Source organism: Parus major, chromosome 12 (assembly GCF_001522545.3).
Source record: "Parus major isolate Abel chromosome 12, Parus_major1.1, whole genome shotgun sequence".
Lineage (NCBI taxonomy): Eukaryota > Metazoa > Chordata > Aves > Passeriformes > Paridae > Parus > Parus major.
Window position 1 is genome coordinate 8,030,108 of NC_031781.1, and position 20,163 is coordinate 8,050,270.

The window sequence follows — 20,163 nt, forward strand, 5'->3', positions numbered from 1 at the left end:
GGAGACTTAAATCTCAACCATAGCCCTAAATTACTTTGTTCTAAGAATGCATGTTAAAAAGAGAGTATATTGGGGGTACAGAGAAGCCATATACTTTTAATGCAGGGCACTGGTCTCAGAGCTCAAGAACAGTAACAGCTGATAAGTTTGTTCTAATCAACATGTAACTTTTGGGAAGGATTCTTCTGGTAACATGGGAATGTATAGCAGGAGAAAACCACACAGGTTAAAAATAAAATAAAAATAAAAATCAAGTTGAGAATGAAGGCTGTTATTCTAAGACAGGAACAGGAGTGAACAACCTGAATGGCAGGTCTGTGGAATTTGTGGGATTGGGATAACGAATTTATCTATCCCCTTTCAAAAGCCTTTGTAGTTTTTGCACAATTGAAGTCATTAGAGCAATGCAAAGAGAAGAACAGAACAATCAAAATTATTACCTAGGAAAATGGCAAATAATATACAAAATTAGACACAGGGTATATAAAAGGCCCTACTTCTCAGGTGAATTTGATGCCATACAACAACACAGCAAAAGAATTTTAGAAAAGAAGGCATTATCACATTAAATTAATTCTTGTATCTGAATTTTTATGTGTGGCAATATGAATTCTGTAATTGATGGGTAGAACAAATTTAGTGTTGAAGGCTACCATGAATACCCCACTAGCAACCTATACACAACATTGTCCAGCATGAAATTCCCAGAGACAGTCCTTCTACATAATGTGACCTTCAACCCCGTGCACAAGCAGCAGTTTAAGTAGACATGCAAGTGATCTTGAATTTAAAAAAAAATTCCCTACCAAGGAACCTTATTTCACTCTTCAGCTCTCAAACTGTGAGTTTGTGTATGAATTCTAGGCTACTACAGAAGAGAACAAGGTTACATAACACTTCTTGGTAATTAAGTTAGCTGAAGGAAATGGGCTTTTAACAAAGAACCATTTTCTGTAGTAAAAAAACAGTTTTAACCATCCAGAATGGTTAACTTTGATTGAAGCAAAAATATTTTGTCACCTATAAAAGTTGAAAGAGGAAAAGGGAAGCAAAACGTGCAATAGAAATAAAGCCCATGTTTTTCCAGGCTGCAGGCTACAGGACCTTCATTTTGATTAATAATTATCCATTAGAAACACGATAACATTTCACTGCCTGAACACTTATCTTATTCTGGGTATGATAGTTAAATAATGAAAAGTATAAACCAAGTAACAAGTGGGACAAAAAAGTGAGCAGACTGCTGTCATGTGAACACATTGCAATAAAGCAGAAGGAATAATGTTAATCCTTGTGTTTTACTTCAAGCACATTGTCACACACACTACCGGTGTTGTCAATGTTCTCTGCCAGCTCCTCTTGAATTCACTGCTCCATTTCTCCCTAAAACAAAACAGGACCCAGGAAGAGAGCACAGACTGGGTATTCAAGACTAAGGGAGTTGCAATGATAATCCACAAAGAAAAGGGATTAAGTCCTATGAAATGTCCAACCATTACACTGATGAATCCAAACTGAAAGGCTGAAAGGACAGCTTCATAAGAGCATAGCTGTACAATAAAGATTGGAATGCAGCTCATATCTGCAGTAGAAACACAGGTATGTTATTACATACTGTTCTCTGGAATTTGGTGGGTTTGTTTTTGTACAAACACTTAGAGACTACCTGCTTCTGTTCCTAATTGCTTCCTCTAGCTCTGGTATTTTTATTAAAATAAAGGATGTCTATCCAAATGATTGCAGTTTTGCCACAGTAAGAATCCATCTATTTTGTTAGCTCAGGAAGTGCCATTTGTTTCAGTACGTGCTATCTAACAGCAGATGTGCATTAAAACGTGTCATTGCAGGATATATTAACCACATCACATGAATAAGCCAAACAGCTGAAATAAGAAGCTACAAAGACCTTTTTGAACACGAGCAGCTTCCCTGATCTCTATGAAACTAAATCACCAGTCTGATATTACTTGCACATATGGGAAAGATACAATAACTGGGTAACAGATCTTGTGGAAGGCACAGTCTAATGCTTTGCACTTGTTTTACAATTCCTACCTACCCTAATAGCACCTCCTTTTTTGTCTTGAGTTAAACATTTACATACCTACAGTGTATCTACAATAGAATTTTGATTCAGATATTATTTCCCCAATATACAATAGCTCAAGGTGGGAATGTTGCTTTGCTTGTGGTGTACAGGTTTGGATTTTTTTAATCATTGTCTTGCCCTCACATTCTTTCTCAACATCTGCAGCACCTGAGCAGCAAGAATCTCTAAATCAATCGGCTTCTGACCCAACCTTTCTGTAAGAATTGTAATATCCCCCCATCCTCTGCAAGGTCCAAGGCAATCAAAAATCCTGTCAATCAATTTTTATATTTGTATCCAGATTATGAAAAAGCAGTTTTGAGTGAGATATTGCAAATTTTTAAAAATAACAGTAACAGAGATAAACCAAATTAAGAAATTACTACAAAGAGAGATATTCCTTGCAAAAGAGAAAATAGCAAGAGGGAAATGTTTAACTCTGATTCTATCTGTGGTGTTAGGAGAAGAGCAGTTTTCACTATGACTTCCTATCCAACTCAGTAGGAAAATGTTACCAAACATTATGCTGAAAAATGACATCAGAAATACTGTCCAGTGGTCCCCACCCTCTCTCAAACCTTAGAGAAGCATATAGCACAAGTCTAGTTTTGCCTCTGACCACAAAATACCCAAGTACAGTTACCTCTGTAAGTACAATTTGCAGGCAAGTGGCTCAGGAATTGGACATTCTTTGCAAAGAAAAGCTACAAAGATTGTGTACCAGCAATTCCCAAATTTTAGGGATCATGGATAACAATATTAAACAAGCGGTGTTTACGCTTTTTACAAGTTTACGTCAAACTTGTAATTAGGAATTTTTTGCAATTTTTTTCTTTCATGTGGCCACAGGAGTCATTAAAGTGATCTCTGAGACTGTTGTCTGCCATCCATAATCTCAGGACCACTTTTTCAGTCCTTTTTACTAAGTGTAGAAGCTGTGAGGTGACCAATACTCACAAAGTGTCTGAACAGCTCACATTAAAAAAAAAACAACAAAATAAAATAAGGGAATTGAGTGACACTCAATTCCTACCTCCATGCCACCCCCAGTACTCATCACTGAAAAAAGGGCAAGAATACTAAAGAAATATTTCCAAGAGATAACACTTTGATCATAGTTTTTAAGATTCTTATACAATCATTTTGTTAAACACTTTTCCATATATGAATGAATTCCAATACCTAACACAGTTAGCACAGTTTCTTTCCTACTCTATTCAGTTCTTATAGGGTGAGGATAATTTCTTGTTTGTGAAACTGGCTGGAAGTGTCTAATGGTTCTTTTCAGGAAGCATGAGTCTGTTTTCCAAACCTGTTCCTTCCTAAACTTGCTGAAGTTGGCCCCAAAAATGTATCAGGAAATAACCAGAGGATGAGGGGGATGGGGAAGAAACTTCAAAGACACCTTGTCTTAATTAAATTTCAAAGTGCTACTTCTTCCTGTTGAACTGAGTCACGCAGGGTTTTAGCTGTCACACCTGACCAGGGAGGGGAGGTGTCAGCACAGAGAAGAGGTTTGTATTTCAGCTGCCTCCTGTAATTGGCAGCCTGGAATTAATTAATGAAGTGGAACCAACACGCACTTGAATGCAGCACACAATTAAGCACGGCAAGCAGTATTGAAAAACACTGCTGCTTGCTTTAATAGTCTTTTATTGCTACAAAACATGGAGAGGTAAAAGAGGAAAGGCAACTGCCAATTACCAGAGACACGAGGGTGCCTCTGGCAGTCACTGGTACCATCTGGGTCTCAGTCTGCTGCTAAGCTATTACCTGGACAAGCAGGTACAGCACAAATAGTTATCTTACCTAATAAACAACAGCCTTCTCCATTCTTAGTCTTTTTGTCTCAGAATTATTTTAAATATTCTGTCTAAAGCCATATGATTCATGTGGCTGTTCCAAGCAGTCTCAGATGGAACCTCCCAGTACCCTGTATCAGCATTTCAACTACTAATTCAGCTGGAAAGTCAGGGTCAGGAATGTGTCAACTCCATGCATTCATCGACTCATGACAGGAATGGCATTTCTGTAAACTTTCTTCTTGATCAGCTTAGTGCTCAGCACAAACCACCTTCCCATAGATGAGGCCAGATATTTAACTTCTGTATTTTAAAGAATAATCTTTGGAGTGGTATAGAGAAAAAAAATTCCCCAGTTATTTTTGGAGCATTTCCTTCCATTTATTTTTGTTGTTAAGTAACAGCAGATCTTACATGCATATTTTTTTTACTGGGTTCTGCTTTAGCTGCCCTGACAGATTATTTGCAAAGCAGCAGCTGATTCCTTCACAAATGATGTACCTAAACAAATCAGCACATATGACTTTTGTAAATTTACAGCTACATTACATAAACACCTGAGAGTGTCAGTGACTGCTGCTCACAGGGAACTTGCATCCATTTGCAGCTTCCTAGAGTTGCTGTTGATTCAGTTTTGCTGTACATAAGCATCAATTCAAGTTGATTCTATATCAATTCAAGCTAATTCTATAAAGAATAGGCCATTGAAGCAGGTTTCAGGTGATGCCATTCCAAACTCTCAAGTGCAAGTTTGGCTGGTTCAAGCTGTTTCCATATCAGTAAATGACAGTAATCTGAGAACAATAAAGGGTTCCTTCATTAGCTGTTGTAATCCCCAAGGATAAGACCTACATTTTCCATATAGAAGCTTCCACATGGAAGAGCTATAATATTTTAGCTTTTCTGATGATGCTTTAACAGACAAAAGATGTTAATGTTGCCACTAACAATTTGTTCCTTCTTCCATTTCCTTTTCCTTTACCCAATGGGAAATTGCCAAGTGGAAAGCAATGCAAGGCAAAATTAAACACGTCCTAGCTTCATTACTAGTGTAGTTGTACCTACATATACCATAGCAACTGTTTCATAAAGGGTTTAAATTTAAATTACCTGTGTTCCAGGAAGGTGAGCTTTAAAAAGATTGTGGTTTGGTTTCCAATTCTATCAAATGTTCACTAAAGAAGCCAGATTACTTAGATAAATCAAGTGAATCCCTCCTCCATGAAGGGATTAAGCTCTTAGAGGCAAACAAAACTCAAAAGGGCAACATCTACCACAAGTACAAAGCAAATATATAGTTTAAATAATGTATTTTATGTACAAAAATAGTAGATGAAAGTCTGAACGTTTCCCAAGACAAAATCAAATCCTTTCAGTATTGGTTTCTTTGAAAACAGTGGTAAAAACTATCAGCTAGATTTTTATAAACATTGCCCTAAGATCAATTAAAAAATAGACCTTTTAATACAACTAATGGCTGATTTAGCAGACAAGATACAAGAGTATAGAGGAAGTAAATTAAAAATCCTCTAATATAGCATCAGATTTACATTTTATCCTGCAAATGCAGATTTGCATGAATGCACCTTGCAGGTTCACAGCAAAATTTTTTAATGTTTTGCTAATTTTTGTAGTCATGTAAATGAAGAAGTTCAAATAAATATAAAAATCTCATAAATTACCTCTAGAGATGTTCTGTCCTCATCCAGGTGGGATGACTTTACAAGATACTCTTGTTCAGCCTTCTGTATTTTAGCGGGTATATCTTAACCCCTGAGACTATTACTCTGCAAGTTTAGTTCACTTTTTTCTACAGTTTTGTTCATCAGCAGTAGAGGTGATGTGCTAGTATTGTATTGACAAACACATTCATACACTTGTAAAAAATAACCTATTATGTTTTTTTGTAAAATACTCTTCAATCATTTAGAAACACTTGTTAAGCTTATATTTGCTTTCCCCTCCTGGCTGCTTTGTACACCATGGAAAGTGAACATGGTGCAGGTGCATGAAAGAGCCAGCAGCTGTAAGCAGATACCCTTCAGCTGTACTGATTACAGATTTAGAGAGATAACAGAATGACAGAAAAAACAATAAATTTTTTTTCTCTAAGAGATAAGAGGACCTAAAGGCTACCAAATTAATTGAAAAATACATGCTATGCAGAGATAACTTTCTAGGATTATTGTGACATTACCACAGCATTCTAAGATTACCCCAGAGAAAAGTATTAAACTTTTATGACAAATCATGTTACAGCCTGCATTGGGATGTACTCTTCCAATTGCAGTCATGGCACTGGCAGTACAGAACACTCCTCAAGGAATTTCTGCAGTTTGGTCTCAAAGCAGGTTAGGAAAATAAACACACATTTGCTGCATTTTTCAGATAAGCATCTGATGAAGAGAGAAGTCCAGTGATCCACTGAAGGGTACACAGAAAACACTCATAAAGGAATAAAAACAAGCCAAATAGACCATGTAACCACAAATATCTGAGTGAAATTTCTTATCTCTTTTTTTTTCATTACTTTCACCAGCTAAAATGAGAAAGTACCTACTAGAAAAATTTTAACAGTAAGCTTGTCTTTGTTTTTCTTGCTGCAGAAGTTATTGGATAATGATTTTCCTGCTAAGATGCAGTTTGTTTACTAGGTTTTGTGTTTTAAAAAACACAAAGCCTAGTAAAAGAGGTTTCTTCAAAAGACAGAGGGAGATGTTATCTATTATTTAATGAAAATCACCTCAATATCTTGATAAAATTACTTTCACTTTACATTAACTGAAACAAAAACACCTCCTCTGACCTGCCTAAGGAAAAGGCATTGTCTGAAAGAACTGCTTTTCTGTAGTTCCTGGCTACAGTAGAAAGTACAGTACAGGATCCTCTGGCCATACCTGTTCAGGGGATTTTATACTGATCTGAATGCTCACATGTGGTGTAAGACAGTGCCTTACACTGGTTTGTGACTAGGAAACCTTGTTAACAATAGACAGAGAAACTCTAGGCTGGATTGCCTGCAGGAGTAGTAGAGGCTTCAAAAAAAGACCATGCAAAACTATCTGTAATGAATAATTTCATTATAATTTAATTCAGCCAGCAGAAGATGGATGGGACAATGCCCTCACAAGGCCTGTCCTAATGCTATGATGTACAGAGGCATCCTGGTGTATTTATGTACAAACTTAATTTCCTGTTACAGTTGGTCACTTCTGGAGGCACAGCCAAAATATAGCTGGCATTCCAGAAATCTATGGACTTTAACTATACAGCCATGCTAATTCAATTAAATCCTGGCTTGGCTTCCAGTCGAGACTTCAGTAAGCACTGGACTATGTCACACATTCCCAGTGGATATTATTTGAGGATGAATGGGCCATCCTTTCCCTCTTCCACAGAATAAATATAGGTAGATTGCTTCTGTCAAAAGTTTAACATAACTTGAAAAACCTCCACTCTTTGGCTCCTGGCCACACACATTGCTTACATGGTGCCTTTATTTTTCTTACAAATTATGTCTGCAGAGTTATATTATAAATTCAATATAAAATACAGTTACCAATAATGATGTATAAAACTTAATTTTAGAAAATGTATGGCATTATACAATATTTATCTCTATAGAACTAATATCGGTTTTTATTTTGACCTCTAAATAAACCAAATTACAGTAACTCATTACTTGATTCAATTTTGTTATGGAACCCTCTCTGCAAATATTCATCAAACCAACTACCACACGCATTGCCTAATAGATATCCAACTTCATAGCTGCCAATAACATCTGGCTAATTTCAGTTCACAAATGCTCCCCATTTGCCATGTGGAAAATAAGCAAATGTCAAGCCTGTTACTGTAACACAAAAGTAATTTAAACTGAATTCAAACTTCAATTGTCATTTTCTGTTCTAGTAGAATATCGTAAATTACACTGCTATTATTATACAAAGCAATTCTTTGAAATAGAACACAGACTTACGTACACTACTTTTGACTGAATCAGAAAGATAAAAGATAACATGCAAATCATGAGAATTACAAAATCTTCATATTTATGAAGATTAAGTTATCTTTTGTGTCATATTTCTCACTGAGATAATTTGCTGCTGTTGTCAGTTAAGTTCACAGACTGAGATGATGTTTTTGATGAAACTTTTCTGATTTGGAGGCAAAACCTTAGCTCCTTTTCTTCTCTTTTGTCAGTACAGCTAAGGGAAGAAAAAATTGGCATCTCACCAAAGCATACCTCATTTAAGAATTGGTATAACTTGTTTTCAGATTTGTATTAGAATTCTTCCACAGTTCCCAAGACTTGATCATAATCTAAGATTTGATCAACAACATGTCAAAAGTATAAGGGATATCTTTGCTGTGTCTGAAAACCATCAGGTTTGGGGTTTTATCACACCTTTCTTGCTCCACAGTTATACATATTTCCGTTTCAGAACAGTAACACTGAGCATGCCTCATCAGGAAAAAAAAAATTGAAGAAAAATAATTTTCTAGGAACCGACAAGTTCCCCAACAAAACTTCCCCAATAAGTCCCCCAAAAAAACCATTTTGTGGTTTTACTTCCCCTTCAGAGGCTGCAGAATGCCAAGAATTGTATAAATAATCTCAAAGCAAAGGAAACAGCACGTACAACAAAGTGATGATGTTGTATAAAATAATGCCTTGCACATGAATTTAAATAGGAGCAGACAAATAGATGCCAGCAAATCACAGTAAGATACTGTTATAGTTTGAGCTAAACCATTAAAAGAAGTTAGTTGTAATGATCATACTTCATTTAAGGCATCTACAAAACAATTGATTTCTAGAAAACAGGTGAATATGTACAAGAAACAAATTTTCTTACTCAGTTCCCAAATATGTTTCAAGAATGTTTGGTGCGCATTTCCAAAGGTTTGGCATATTTGTACAGGCAGATTTGCACAGAAGATGTCTGAATTCATCATGCATTTGCTGTCTTCACCAAAATAATCCATGGGATTTACTGGAACAATTAGCCAAATTCTGAGTAGTTGTTCACATAAATTTAGAGTAATTATATAACTACACAGGAACTCTGAGATCACTAGAATGCAGTGGGGGAAAAATACAGCCTGACCAGCAATTTACACATTTTTCCAATAAAGCACTTGTAGGCCTTATCTAATGAGAAGCAGCAAGACAGTAACAAAACAGAGCCTTAAGATACAGAGCATTACTCCAAATAATGCCAGCAGCAGACAGGGTGTAGTCTATGACAATTATATGAGGGATTAATAATGGATTAAGAATAGTCACTGTATAATGAAGTCTGAATCCAGATGAGCACTGACCACCCTGCTGCATAGCAATATTCAAAGGTTATGAATAATTCAAACATATTGTATACATCCTACTGGGCAAGCTGAAGACCTTTTATACTATGAACATGCAAGAGACCACAGTTTATAGAAATAAAAGACTCAGATACAATATATATTTTAATTATCTTGACTCTGATAAGCTGATGTGGAAGTAATCCTACCTAAGCTTATAAAGCTGGCTTGCCATACCTTAGCAATCAAATATAATTGAATTTATAATTAAGTTTAATTAGGTCAAATAATGTTTCACTATATTGACTATTAAATACATAATAAATGATCACTTTGCACTAAAAGCAATCAAAATTAATGAACTCTGGTCTATGTATGCAAATGTACCTTAAGTCTGGGTACCTTTTTCTTGTATTTTATACTGGGATATATTTTATTAACTTGGAAGTAGACAGATGAGCAATAAGACATTTCCAGTTCACTCAATAGTAAGTCACTACTTGGCAGAGCTTAATTTTCATTAATGATAACTGTTCTATATAACAAAAAAAATAGCTCTTCTGGAACTTTACCTTCTTTATGAAACTGTTTTACATGTCTACTTCATCAAGTATTTGTTGTATGTTCCTTCTCAATATAACAACAGCATCTTCCAAGACTTTACAACAAATCTGCATACAACCAATTCCAGAGGAGAACTGCACACCATTGCCCTGATTCTTTTTCTGGACGGAATTTTGATCAAGTACAATTTTATTCTGAAAAGTCCAAATTTTGTATTAGGTTTTACCAGCTTTTTGTTCTGGATATCTCCTGAGTTATTTATCATTTTACAGAGTTCAGACGTATGATCACCATTACAAGATTTCAACTACGCAGTTACCCCTCTTACAACAGCTATTAAAAATGCATTGTTGAGTGCTCTGTGCAATAATCTCCAGATAACAGTGCTCACCACCATTTTGCTCAGTGTGATGTATTAACTACATTTAATAGCTATGGAATACAAATAAAGAACCAGCATCCTGTGCCTGAGTAAGGAGCACAACCCTCCAGTGCTGCACCAGGCTCACAAGAAGAGCACTGAATGAAGAACCACATTTCAAAGCAGGGTTATGAGGAAAGAACAGAAGTCACAGCAGCAATGAGAAGCAAGAGCACAGACACAAATAATCCAGAAGCTGCTCAGAATTTAACTAAGGAGAGAATGTCTGCAACAAGAGGAATACAGAGCAGAGCTCATGGAGGTGTTTTAAAAACAAAAAAGTACTTTGCCCTCTATGATCTTTAAAGCTGTCTTAGTTTACCTGACCCAATTCCCCAGCCTTTAAAGGGACACTGATAAAATCTGAAGTTTATGTAAGCCAGGTTAATTACATAATGTCTCTAAATCATTATGCATATGCATTTCCAGAAGCTATCACCATTTGAAGAGCACAAGCATTAAACACCCCTGGCTGACACTGTAACTGGACAGGCTGAAGTCCATGGACTGAATTAAGCCTCTCAGTGGAGGCCAACGTGAACAAAGCCATGTCAGATACTGCACACATTCCCCTTTAAATTAACTTCTGACCGCTGTGGCCTTGTATGTTCACGCACTCAGTCCTCACAGTCTGCTGGCCACATCTGTCACAAGTTATCACAAACTATTTGACATTGAGGAGATTTGCAAATCCACTTCTTTAAGCTGGCAATAAAATGAGCCAAGTCCAACCAGTCAGTTTAATAAGCCAGTTTATCAACTCCTGAAGCATCAGCACCAGTCCAGATCACTAAACAAATACAAAGATCATTTAATATACTTGGGTTACCATTCCTTGTCCTGAGTCAGCGAAGCTCCAAGCAGTGTTTCCTGTGAGAGGAAATTCTGTCAGTATGACTTATTCCCTCAGAAAAGACAGGTATGTCTGGCAATGGTCAGTCACAGAAAATAAAATTTAAATCCATTTTTGTAAAAGGATTGTAGATACATGATGATGTAATTGGCAGGAAACCCATATGGATGCTGCTTTACAAGGAATGAAGCAATGAATGGTATGAAGCAATCCAGTCATTAAATAGTTAATACTCTGCTTCAATGCCACCTCTCCTGGAAAAAAGGTGGCCAACAGACACATTTACACAAACTGGAATCATTAGACAGTAAAGATGGCCAGATCATTCTATTGCCAAGCACAAAAACATCCCTGAGGTGATGGCTGTGAAACCAGTGCCGAGTGAATGCACCACAAGCTTTTTACATCAACAGCTCAGGGAGGTGGAGAACTGACCAGACTAGGAGTCGTTCATCTCATGCAAACCAGACAGTGTGCTACACAGGAGAGCCCAATATACTGATTTCTTAAATACATACAATATTTCATAAAAATAACCAATTTTATTAGACAGCTTGAGAGATTTATTATCTGTAAAAAATTAATGATCTATCATTATCCCAGTGAAAATCCAAATTCATAATAGGGAACACACACATTCAAATTTTCATATTGTTAAGCCTGGAAAATAAATTCATTTAAGATATACATATAAACAATTTGGCACATCTTTTCAAGGGTTTAAGAGAGTTGCTAGACAAAGGAACCTGAATATTTATTTATGTACATCATGCTATAATCCAAAGACTCCAAGTAAGCATAGAGCCCTCATTAAGTAATTTCAAAACTGTCATTGCTTGGAAGAAAAGATGGTATTGCATTGGGCTAATCAAAGTCTCCTGAGAATGGCCATGACAGGCCAAGGATGGATCTCAGGCCAGCACCATTTCCCTAGCAATAGTGAAAAAAACTCTCCAGTGAAATATGTGAAAGCAGAGTAAACACTTAGTGACAGACATGTTGTTTGCTCTCCCAGACTCAGAAATATGCAACTTCAAGGGCTTCCTCAGATGGATGACTTCACTCAGTCTAATAGCTCTTGATGGTTTTTTCTTCCATGAATTTACCCTATTTGTTTTTTGAACTCCTGCAAAACCTCTGGTATCCACAACACCCTGTGCCAGAATTGTGCCACTGTGTGGAAGGTGAAATGGCATCACTTTTGCTTTGGTAGGAACCTACAAACAGCTTCATTTTGTGCCCTTAGTCCCAAGAGAGGAAATAACCTTAGACAGACCATTTCTCATGGAACTAATCATGTGCCAGTTTGTTCCCAGGATATTTGATTTCAGTTTAAATAAGTTCCAGTATATTTGGCTGTTTTTTTAAAACAGAAACTGTTCTAAAGTTTTAATTATTCTAGACACTTCTCCTCATCCCTTTCTTCAGTGCCCTTTCATTTTTGGGAATAAGTTACTCTGTATGTGAGGACTGGAGAACAATTGCAAAAGGAAAAATGACCTTGCAATACATCACCACCACTGGTTTCTATGAGGTATGAACTGATTATTTTTGATATGTTACTTCTTTTTGAAATTTTCCATCACAAACCTGAGAACAAATGACAGCCAACTCTGCCTTGTAACAGAAATCTTGAATTACCTATAATGTCAGCTATGGCTCTCTAAAATCAAAACCCAAAACACAAAAATACACGTCTCTATTCAACATAAATAGCATTTAAGCTCACAGAGACCAAAATGCCTCTACAGTTATGGACTGCTGGATTCCAATCATCCCTTTTGTGCTACAGGATTCCACAGTGCAATTGGAAGACCCTCCAATATTTTCAAATCACATGAGACACTTGGTGTTTGGTCTAGTTGCATCCTCAGCACTGTCTTTATCATTAATCATAAGAAAAATACAATATGAAAGGAAAAACAAAAGTTTATTGGCCACATCCAGGAGGCTCACAAAGGTGACAGTTCTCCTTTACTTGGGGGGATGATAATCTAAAGGGCAGGAACATAAGCAATGAGAAAATGTGAACTCTTCCTGCCCAACTTGTTTTAATGTCAACAGCACCAAGTTTTGATGGGCGCATTTGAACCATCACCTGAAGTTAAAAAACCTGATGGTGCTGTTCTGAATTCACATGCCAGGCTCATTTTCTTAACCAAAGGCACCTACCCTCTCCAAGTCACAACAACAGTTTAAGTCTCCTGTCACAGCCAGAGGCAAACTGGCCTTAACAGCAAGTCCTGTCAGTGGTGAGGGCACAGTGTGTATCACATGCTGAACAAGAACCTGTAGTACTGCAATGTAGAAGAGTTCAGGGCTAAGTAAGAGATAATACACATGTGCAGCATAAATTAATCAAGCACTTCCTGGTAACAGAAAAAAAGGAGTGACAGTTATCTCAAGCTTGAAGTTATCTCAAGCAAAAAAAGATAAATCAACTAATATTTATCTAAGTTCTACATTTAAATAAACTGATCATTCTTCAAGATACAACACATACCCTTTATATCCTCATGGGATATTCCCCACTCTGTTGGCCTGAGTGATTCTGAAACACTATAAGATTCAAACTTCTTCAACCATTAATTTCTCACCCCCTATTTTCTAATGCAGACTCCAGCATGCATTTAAACAGTGAAGTTCTGTATTGTTGACAATGGGAATAGTTTTCTTAGCAGCCCTTCACACACTTTATTGACAAGATCCCTCTAAAGTAGGGATTTACAAGTTTTTTAATGAAAATACAAATTCAATAGTTTTTATTAGTAATTTTCTTATAGATCAACATTTTCTGAATTACTTTATCTCTTCTCCAGTTCATGTTTATCATGCCAGTAATAATGATTACACAGAAAAGCTGTACTAAGAAAATAATATTTTATAATTTTTAAGTGGCATTTAATAATTGCAAAAGAAGGATACTGCAATTATTATTGCTGTATCTATTGTTCATCAGTAAACCACAAAACTCACTTTGCTCAGTACTCTGTATTTCCGTGGGGCAAACTCAGAGGCAAGGTCACATTAGACCACCCTCCTCCAGGAGTTCTTCTGTTAATGGAAACTGTCCCCTTCAAACAATATTTACATCTTTAGCTATTAGCCAAAGGAGAACTACATTCATCCAAGTATTTCTACAGCAGTATAACAGATTCCACACAAGGGAATTTTACCTAATTATTTTAATCATAGAAGAATAAAATACGTGCTTTTCCCAGAAACATAAAAATAGTTAAATCCATCATTTTCCATCCCAGATCGGAGCTAAGCATGTAAAAACAATCAATTTGTCCAAAATAATAATAAATAGTCAACAATTTCCAATTTTCCCTGAAGAACAAAAATTCCTTCAAAACTCTTTTAAAGGAATAACAATTCCTTTGAGGTTGGGCCCAATGTAAGGTCTGATGGGATTAACTAACATTAAAGTATTAGCTCACAGTCAGGCTACTGTGGGATTATGATTTCCAGAATAGTGCTGGATTCTACCCAGCTCACTTGAGTGCCTGCAAGAGCTTGTGTTTGTCTGCAGCAATCTAGGCAGGTGAGCCCTAAAATGCAATTAATGCTTCAAAGAACAGGTATACTTCAAACCAAAATTAACATCTGATCATTAAAGAAACCACAGCACTAGTTTTGACACTTGCTAAGAAATAAAATTGTTAAAACAAGCAGTGTTTATTCTATATTTTTTCCATTACTTTTTCTGTCTGTACTATATGAGAGGTCTAGAGAAAAGGAAAACTGGTTCAACAGCTGACTGTAAACAGAATACTGGAAATATTGATGAAAACACTGAACAGAAGGAATAGCAAATTTTCCTGCCTCTATTTTAGTTCCTTGAATTTGAAACAATAACTTCAAGTGTACCTTTATGTCACAAATTTACAGGAAAAACAACACACATTGCAGTGCACTGCATAATTAGCCTCATTAATACTTGGATTCAACATCCACCATAATCAACAGGAAGAATTTGGTTCCTACAGCTTGCATTAGCCACAACTGACAACTGAAATGGAATTTCTCATACACCCATTCAACAGGATAAAAGGTCTGTATTTAAATCCTACATTCACAAAGCCCTTTTCTCGTGTCAATTACTTCTAAGAGATTCAATGCTTTACAATAAACTGTCATTATGGCTTCATTTTTCTTTTAAAGGTTTAATACAGAAAATGAGAGCAGTAATGTAACAAACATTTTTTTCATAACAAGCAGAACAAGGTGTTCATGCTATATATGAAAACAACACAGCTGAGGAGATAGAATAGGCTTATTTCAGAATACTCCTAACAGCCATATTTTAGTTTTAGGGGGTAGAGGGGGAGGGCAAAAAAGAAAATTAAATTACTCACACTTGTATCCAGGCTGCAGATACTGATTGTATCTTCATCTTGAGTACTCTGTTTCCGTTTTTTCTATAAAGCAAAATGAAAAGAAAGCTCAGTTTTAGTGAACAGTACCAACTGCCATTGGCTTTATTCCAAAACAAGTATACATCATGATGTCATTCACATATGTGTATATATATTTAATTTACTCTCATCATCATTATAACCATCATGTATGTGAATATAAACTCGCTTTTCACAAGTTGAAAAGGTACCTATTAGTACATGGTGAATTAAATGCTGTTCCTTCTTCTGGTCAGATAGGTTCACTTCAGTTAAGAAACTTCTTAACTGCTTTAGTTACAACTAAAAGCATAAGTAATTATTCCATATTGTAAACCATACTTTGGCACTTGATATGAACTTTTGTAATTAATGAGTCTGTCAGGAAGAGAAACTCATATTTTGTGCTGAAAGCTTATACTTAAGATTTTTCAAAGGCTACCTTCAGCAATCAAGTCCAATCCCCAGATAGTCAATATAGAAGGTGAGGCTAAAAGGTGAATTGTACTGCAGGAATTACATTAGTGTATGTTAGGGTTTCACTCTCCATGTCAGGGATTGCATTTTTCTCCATATTCAGGTTTTGGGTTTGCAAATGGCAAGCCCTCTCTCCTGTCATTTCACAGGTTCACCACAAGATTAATCTGCATGCACTTCAAATAAGTACAAAATGTCATTTAACAGACCTCTGCTTTTTCTACCAGGCCACAAAGATTCAGGAAACAAGAGAAGTCACAGAATACAAGATTCTTATTTATCCAGCTGTGCTGTCTTCCACTGTCAACCGGAAACAAGCAGTCACACATAATTATACCTAGGGATTTAGTTTCCAGTCTACAGAAGTCAAAGATGAGCAATTTAGAGACCAAAAACCCCAGACAGATGCCATACAGAGTTCATAGCTTATGGGATTCCCAAAGCTCAGAAAAAAGGCAGAGCTGCACACAATGCAGGTATTTTTAATTTAAAAAAAAACACAGAAAAATTATATCCACCCCTCCATGCCGTGTCCATGCTCCCAGCTCTTGTGAAGCCAGTGAAACAGCTTCATATCTATTAGGTCAAGCATATGGTTCCCAAGAACTGTTTTTTAATGAAAAAAAAAAATAAGGAATATTTATCACAAAATCCAGAAGTTTTGATTTCATACTGTTTTAAAATGAAACTCCTAGTGTTGAAACCTTTTATGTTTACTCACTGGTTTTCAGCCGATCTTTGACTCATTTAAATACAATTTTGCTTGTTTTCAGAAAGTGACTTCTAATACTTTTTTTAAACAGTAATTTCAAAGTCAGCAACAGCTGTGTTTTAAATTGTTATTATTCAGAAACTGGACCATGAGTTCTGTCACCACTTTACACAGTGAGAAGTGTTTGACAAAAAGTAATTCTTCAACCTCAGACTAAGCACAATCAAATCCCCTTTACTGTTACAGTGTGGACTACTAGAAACAAGTTAAAGGACTGATTAGGACACAGAAATTTCTGGACCAGACCACACTGAGCTAGGAACAGAAATATCTGAAATAATACTACGTTTGCTTATCCTGTATCAGTCTTTTCTAAGGTTCGGTTTTTTCCCCCCACAGGATAAACTAACCTGAATTACTATTCTAGGGTTAGCCAATATGAATTTGTTATGAAAAACACAAACCAGGGATGAGATCTGTCTGGTCAGTACTTTGCCCAGAGGGTAACATCTCCTAAGATTCTAGTGAACATGTTGCAGACTGTTTTTCAAACCTAATTATAATTCTGGGGACCCAAATGCATGCATCCTTTAGTTGCACTCAAAAATCATATATTGATTCAACTTAAGTTTCTACTGAGTCTTTACTTCACAAAAGGAAATTATAACACTGAATAGTACCACCCCTCCTACACAGTAGACACAGGTTAACTAAAAATGAACAGCTTTTGGATTTGGAATACAGCTTTCTACAAGAGAAGGATAACTTAAAATGGTGCATGGATCTGGTGTACTGAGTCTAAACTTGTGTCTATAACTGATGCTTCTTGTGTATAGATGGACAGGATGCAACTGCATCCACAGCTTGGGATGGTGTTGATTTCAGTCTGACATCTTAGGCTCAATTTCACTTCTAATAGAGGGTGACAAATGATCATACACACAACAAATAGGCAGTTCCTTTGTTAAATAACAAACTATAAGATTCTTACTGCAGTCACATGGCTACAGATTACCAGAGGAGGTGGCACTTCCAACACAGGCCAACTCGAATGAAAGTGGATTGTGACTATAAATTACATAATATGAAGTACAATTGTACTAGGCAAGGCTACAGGATTGAAGTGAACTTGAATGAGGTAGGACATCATTTTACTGCAGAGGGAAAGTTACACAACAACTGTGTGTGGGCTTCTAACTGCTCCATTCAAAGCGGCTGTCTGGGTGCAAAGCACGGAGGTATCATGGCCAAAGCAGTGTCCATGAGGACAAGGATCCACAGCAAAGCTATTCAGGTAAAGCACAGCAAAAAATGGAGTCAGCAGGAATTAAAATACTCCTATCTTATTTAGAGGCAACCTCTTTGGTTATATAACTAAACATCAATACACTCCTGAGGAACAAATCAGTATCAACTGTGATGTACAGACTAAAAGCAATGAAAATATTCATAAAGTGTAGGAAAAGCAATTTCATATTAAGTCTGGGACAGCCTCCACAAAATGCATCTCTTCCTCTACCTCAGACTTCACTGGGCTTCCTTCACAAAGGATCATTCCTCACTTTATTCTAAAACTTCTATTTACTGAAAAGAAATACACACAATATAAAAACTAATGAATAAAATGTTAACCAGAAGTATGCAAATATTATATTCCTTATGTTCTCTGTTAGTCTTAGTGCTTATGCAACACAAGTCATTTCATATAGAAATTGTTAAATATTAACTACTGCAGGCAAGATTAATGATTTAGTATTTCTGAGAGTTTCAAGGACTATTACCATTGTATAAAGGGGACACAGAACTGCATGGCAAAAAAAAAAAAAAAATCCAATAATTGAGCTACCAGATCACAGATAAATTTCTGTGTCCATTATAAGTGGATTAGAAGCAAAGATTGCAGTGGATATTGTGCAGAGAGCATAAGGTGCTCATTAAATTAATCCCTGCTCTTTGTGAAGATCTTTTCCCCAAAGGGGTTACAAGTCCTGTCTCAGCTGTCATAGCACAATGCAACTGACCCCTGAATCTGCCACATCCCACCCCTTAATTGTTGCCATCCATTTTATGTTTTAACTCACACGGCACATGAAGAAACACAAACCTCTCAACAAAGTAGCCCAGAAGCTCAGCCTGGTGTAGCAGCCTCTGGCAGAGCCCAGGGCAGGGCTGGATGAGGAAGCACTGCAGTGTCCCACAGCAAGGCAGGCTCTGTCTTCAGCCCAGCCCTGCTCTCTCACCATGCCCATCACACTCTGACATGAGAATGGCCCACTGCAGCATTGTGTGACATGCAGAACACAGAACACTGTGCTAACTCCACACCGGGCTGTGAGCAATGGACAAATGCCATCTCACCACAGAGCACCTCTCTGGTACAATTTGTATGTACATGAACCAAACTAAATTTAAAAATGTTATGATGCTGTTTGTCTTCCTGGGAAAACAGGAAGGCCTGGAACACTTCAATAACTTTTTTTTTTTTTTTTTTCACAGTATTCAGAGACCTTAACAAATGGGTACACACCTGCATGAAAACAGTAGCAAGAACATATTCGGATCAGAAATGTGTCCATGTTTTCCAATTGACCACACAGGTTCATTACCTGCATCTGAACACACGTACCTCTAGGCTGAAAAAGCTTTTTGCATTATAATTTTGAATCCTAATGTTTGTGATGCTGTTGCCCAAAAGGCTGTGCCTACACCCACAGTTACAGAGACAGGACACTTCCTGGCCTTAACACAGCAGGAAAGAGTTGCTTTCCATAATTATCTCACAGGAGATGATAAGGTAAGATATCCAATTATACATTAAAGCAGTGATTTCATTAAAGGAATTAGAGCAATAAGACATTGTTATGAGGAAGGCTGGATTAACATGGTCACCATCACAGGGTTTTAATTATCAATACCACAGATTTATACTTAACCACTTGGGAGATAAAATGTAAAGACGCACAAAAATAGCTTGACAAAACCCACCCTGTGATGGGGAAGGAAACGCTTTTCAGAAGAGTCACTGACTTTTGTTAAATCATCTGTCCATTCTAAATGCTTAGAGATGTGTCTGCACACAGACTGGTATCAAAATAAGCAACAATTCAAGATAATGTATTTGAATAGGCACATCATGCCCTTAGACCTTCTCAGTCAGAGACAGACTCATTTCAAAATCAAACACTAAGCAACTTTAAGTCTTTTTTTCATGGAGGAAACCATTCTAATGAAATAGACTTTTTCCATGCCCCCAAAACAAAAAGCCCAAAACAAAGAAAAATTAGAAACCATTCAATTAGTCAGTATTTCAGATTGTTTTCATATGAAAATATTTTTTAAAAGTCTTTCCAGAACATATAACTGAACACACTTCAATACTGTTAATTGGAAGAAAATAACTTTGTAAATAATGGAGTTATATGGTTTAAATAAATATAAATAAGCAGAAGTGCATATATACACACGTACACATATATATATATACATATATGCATATAACAAGTGTATATACATATATGTTTGTAATTTCCAATAATAC

At 36.5% G+C, this 20,163-nt stretch overlaps 1 protein-coding gene across 7 annotated transcripts in view; it reads right to left on the minus strand.

The window, feature by feature from the left end:
• Nucleotides 1-20,163, minus strand: part of ARHGEF3 (Rho guanine nucleotide exchange factor 3) — a 100,499-nt gene that overhangs the window by 32,014 nt on the left and 48,322 nt on the right. For all 7 annotated transcript variants that reach the window (XR_002002234.1, XR_002002232.1, XM_015640652.2 and 4 more), the window contains one exon: nucleotides 15,398-15,460. Coding sequence is in view for 5 of the 7 variants with exons in the window: in XM_015640652.2 (XP_015496138.2) it covers nucleotides 15,398-15,460 (63 nt within the window). In the remaining 2 variants the exon portion in view is untranslated. The remainder of the gene's footprint in view (nucleotides 1-15,397; nucleotides 15,461-20,163) is intronic.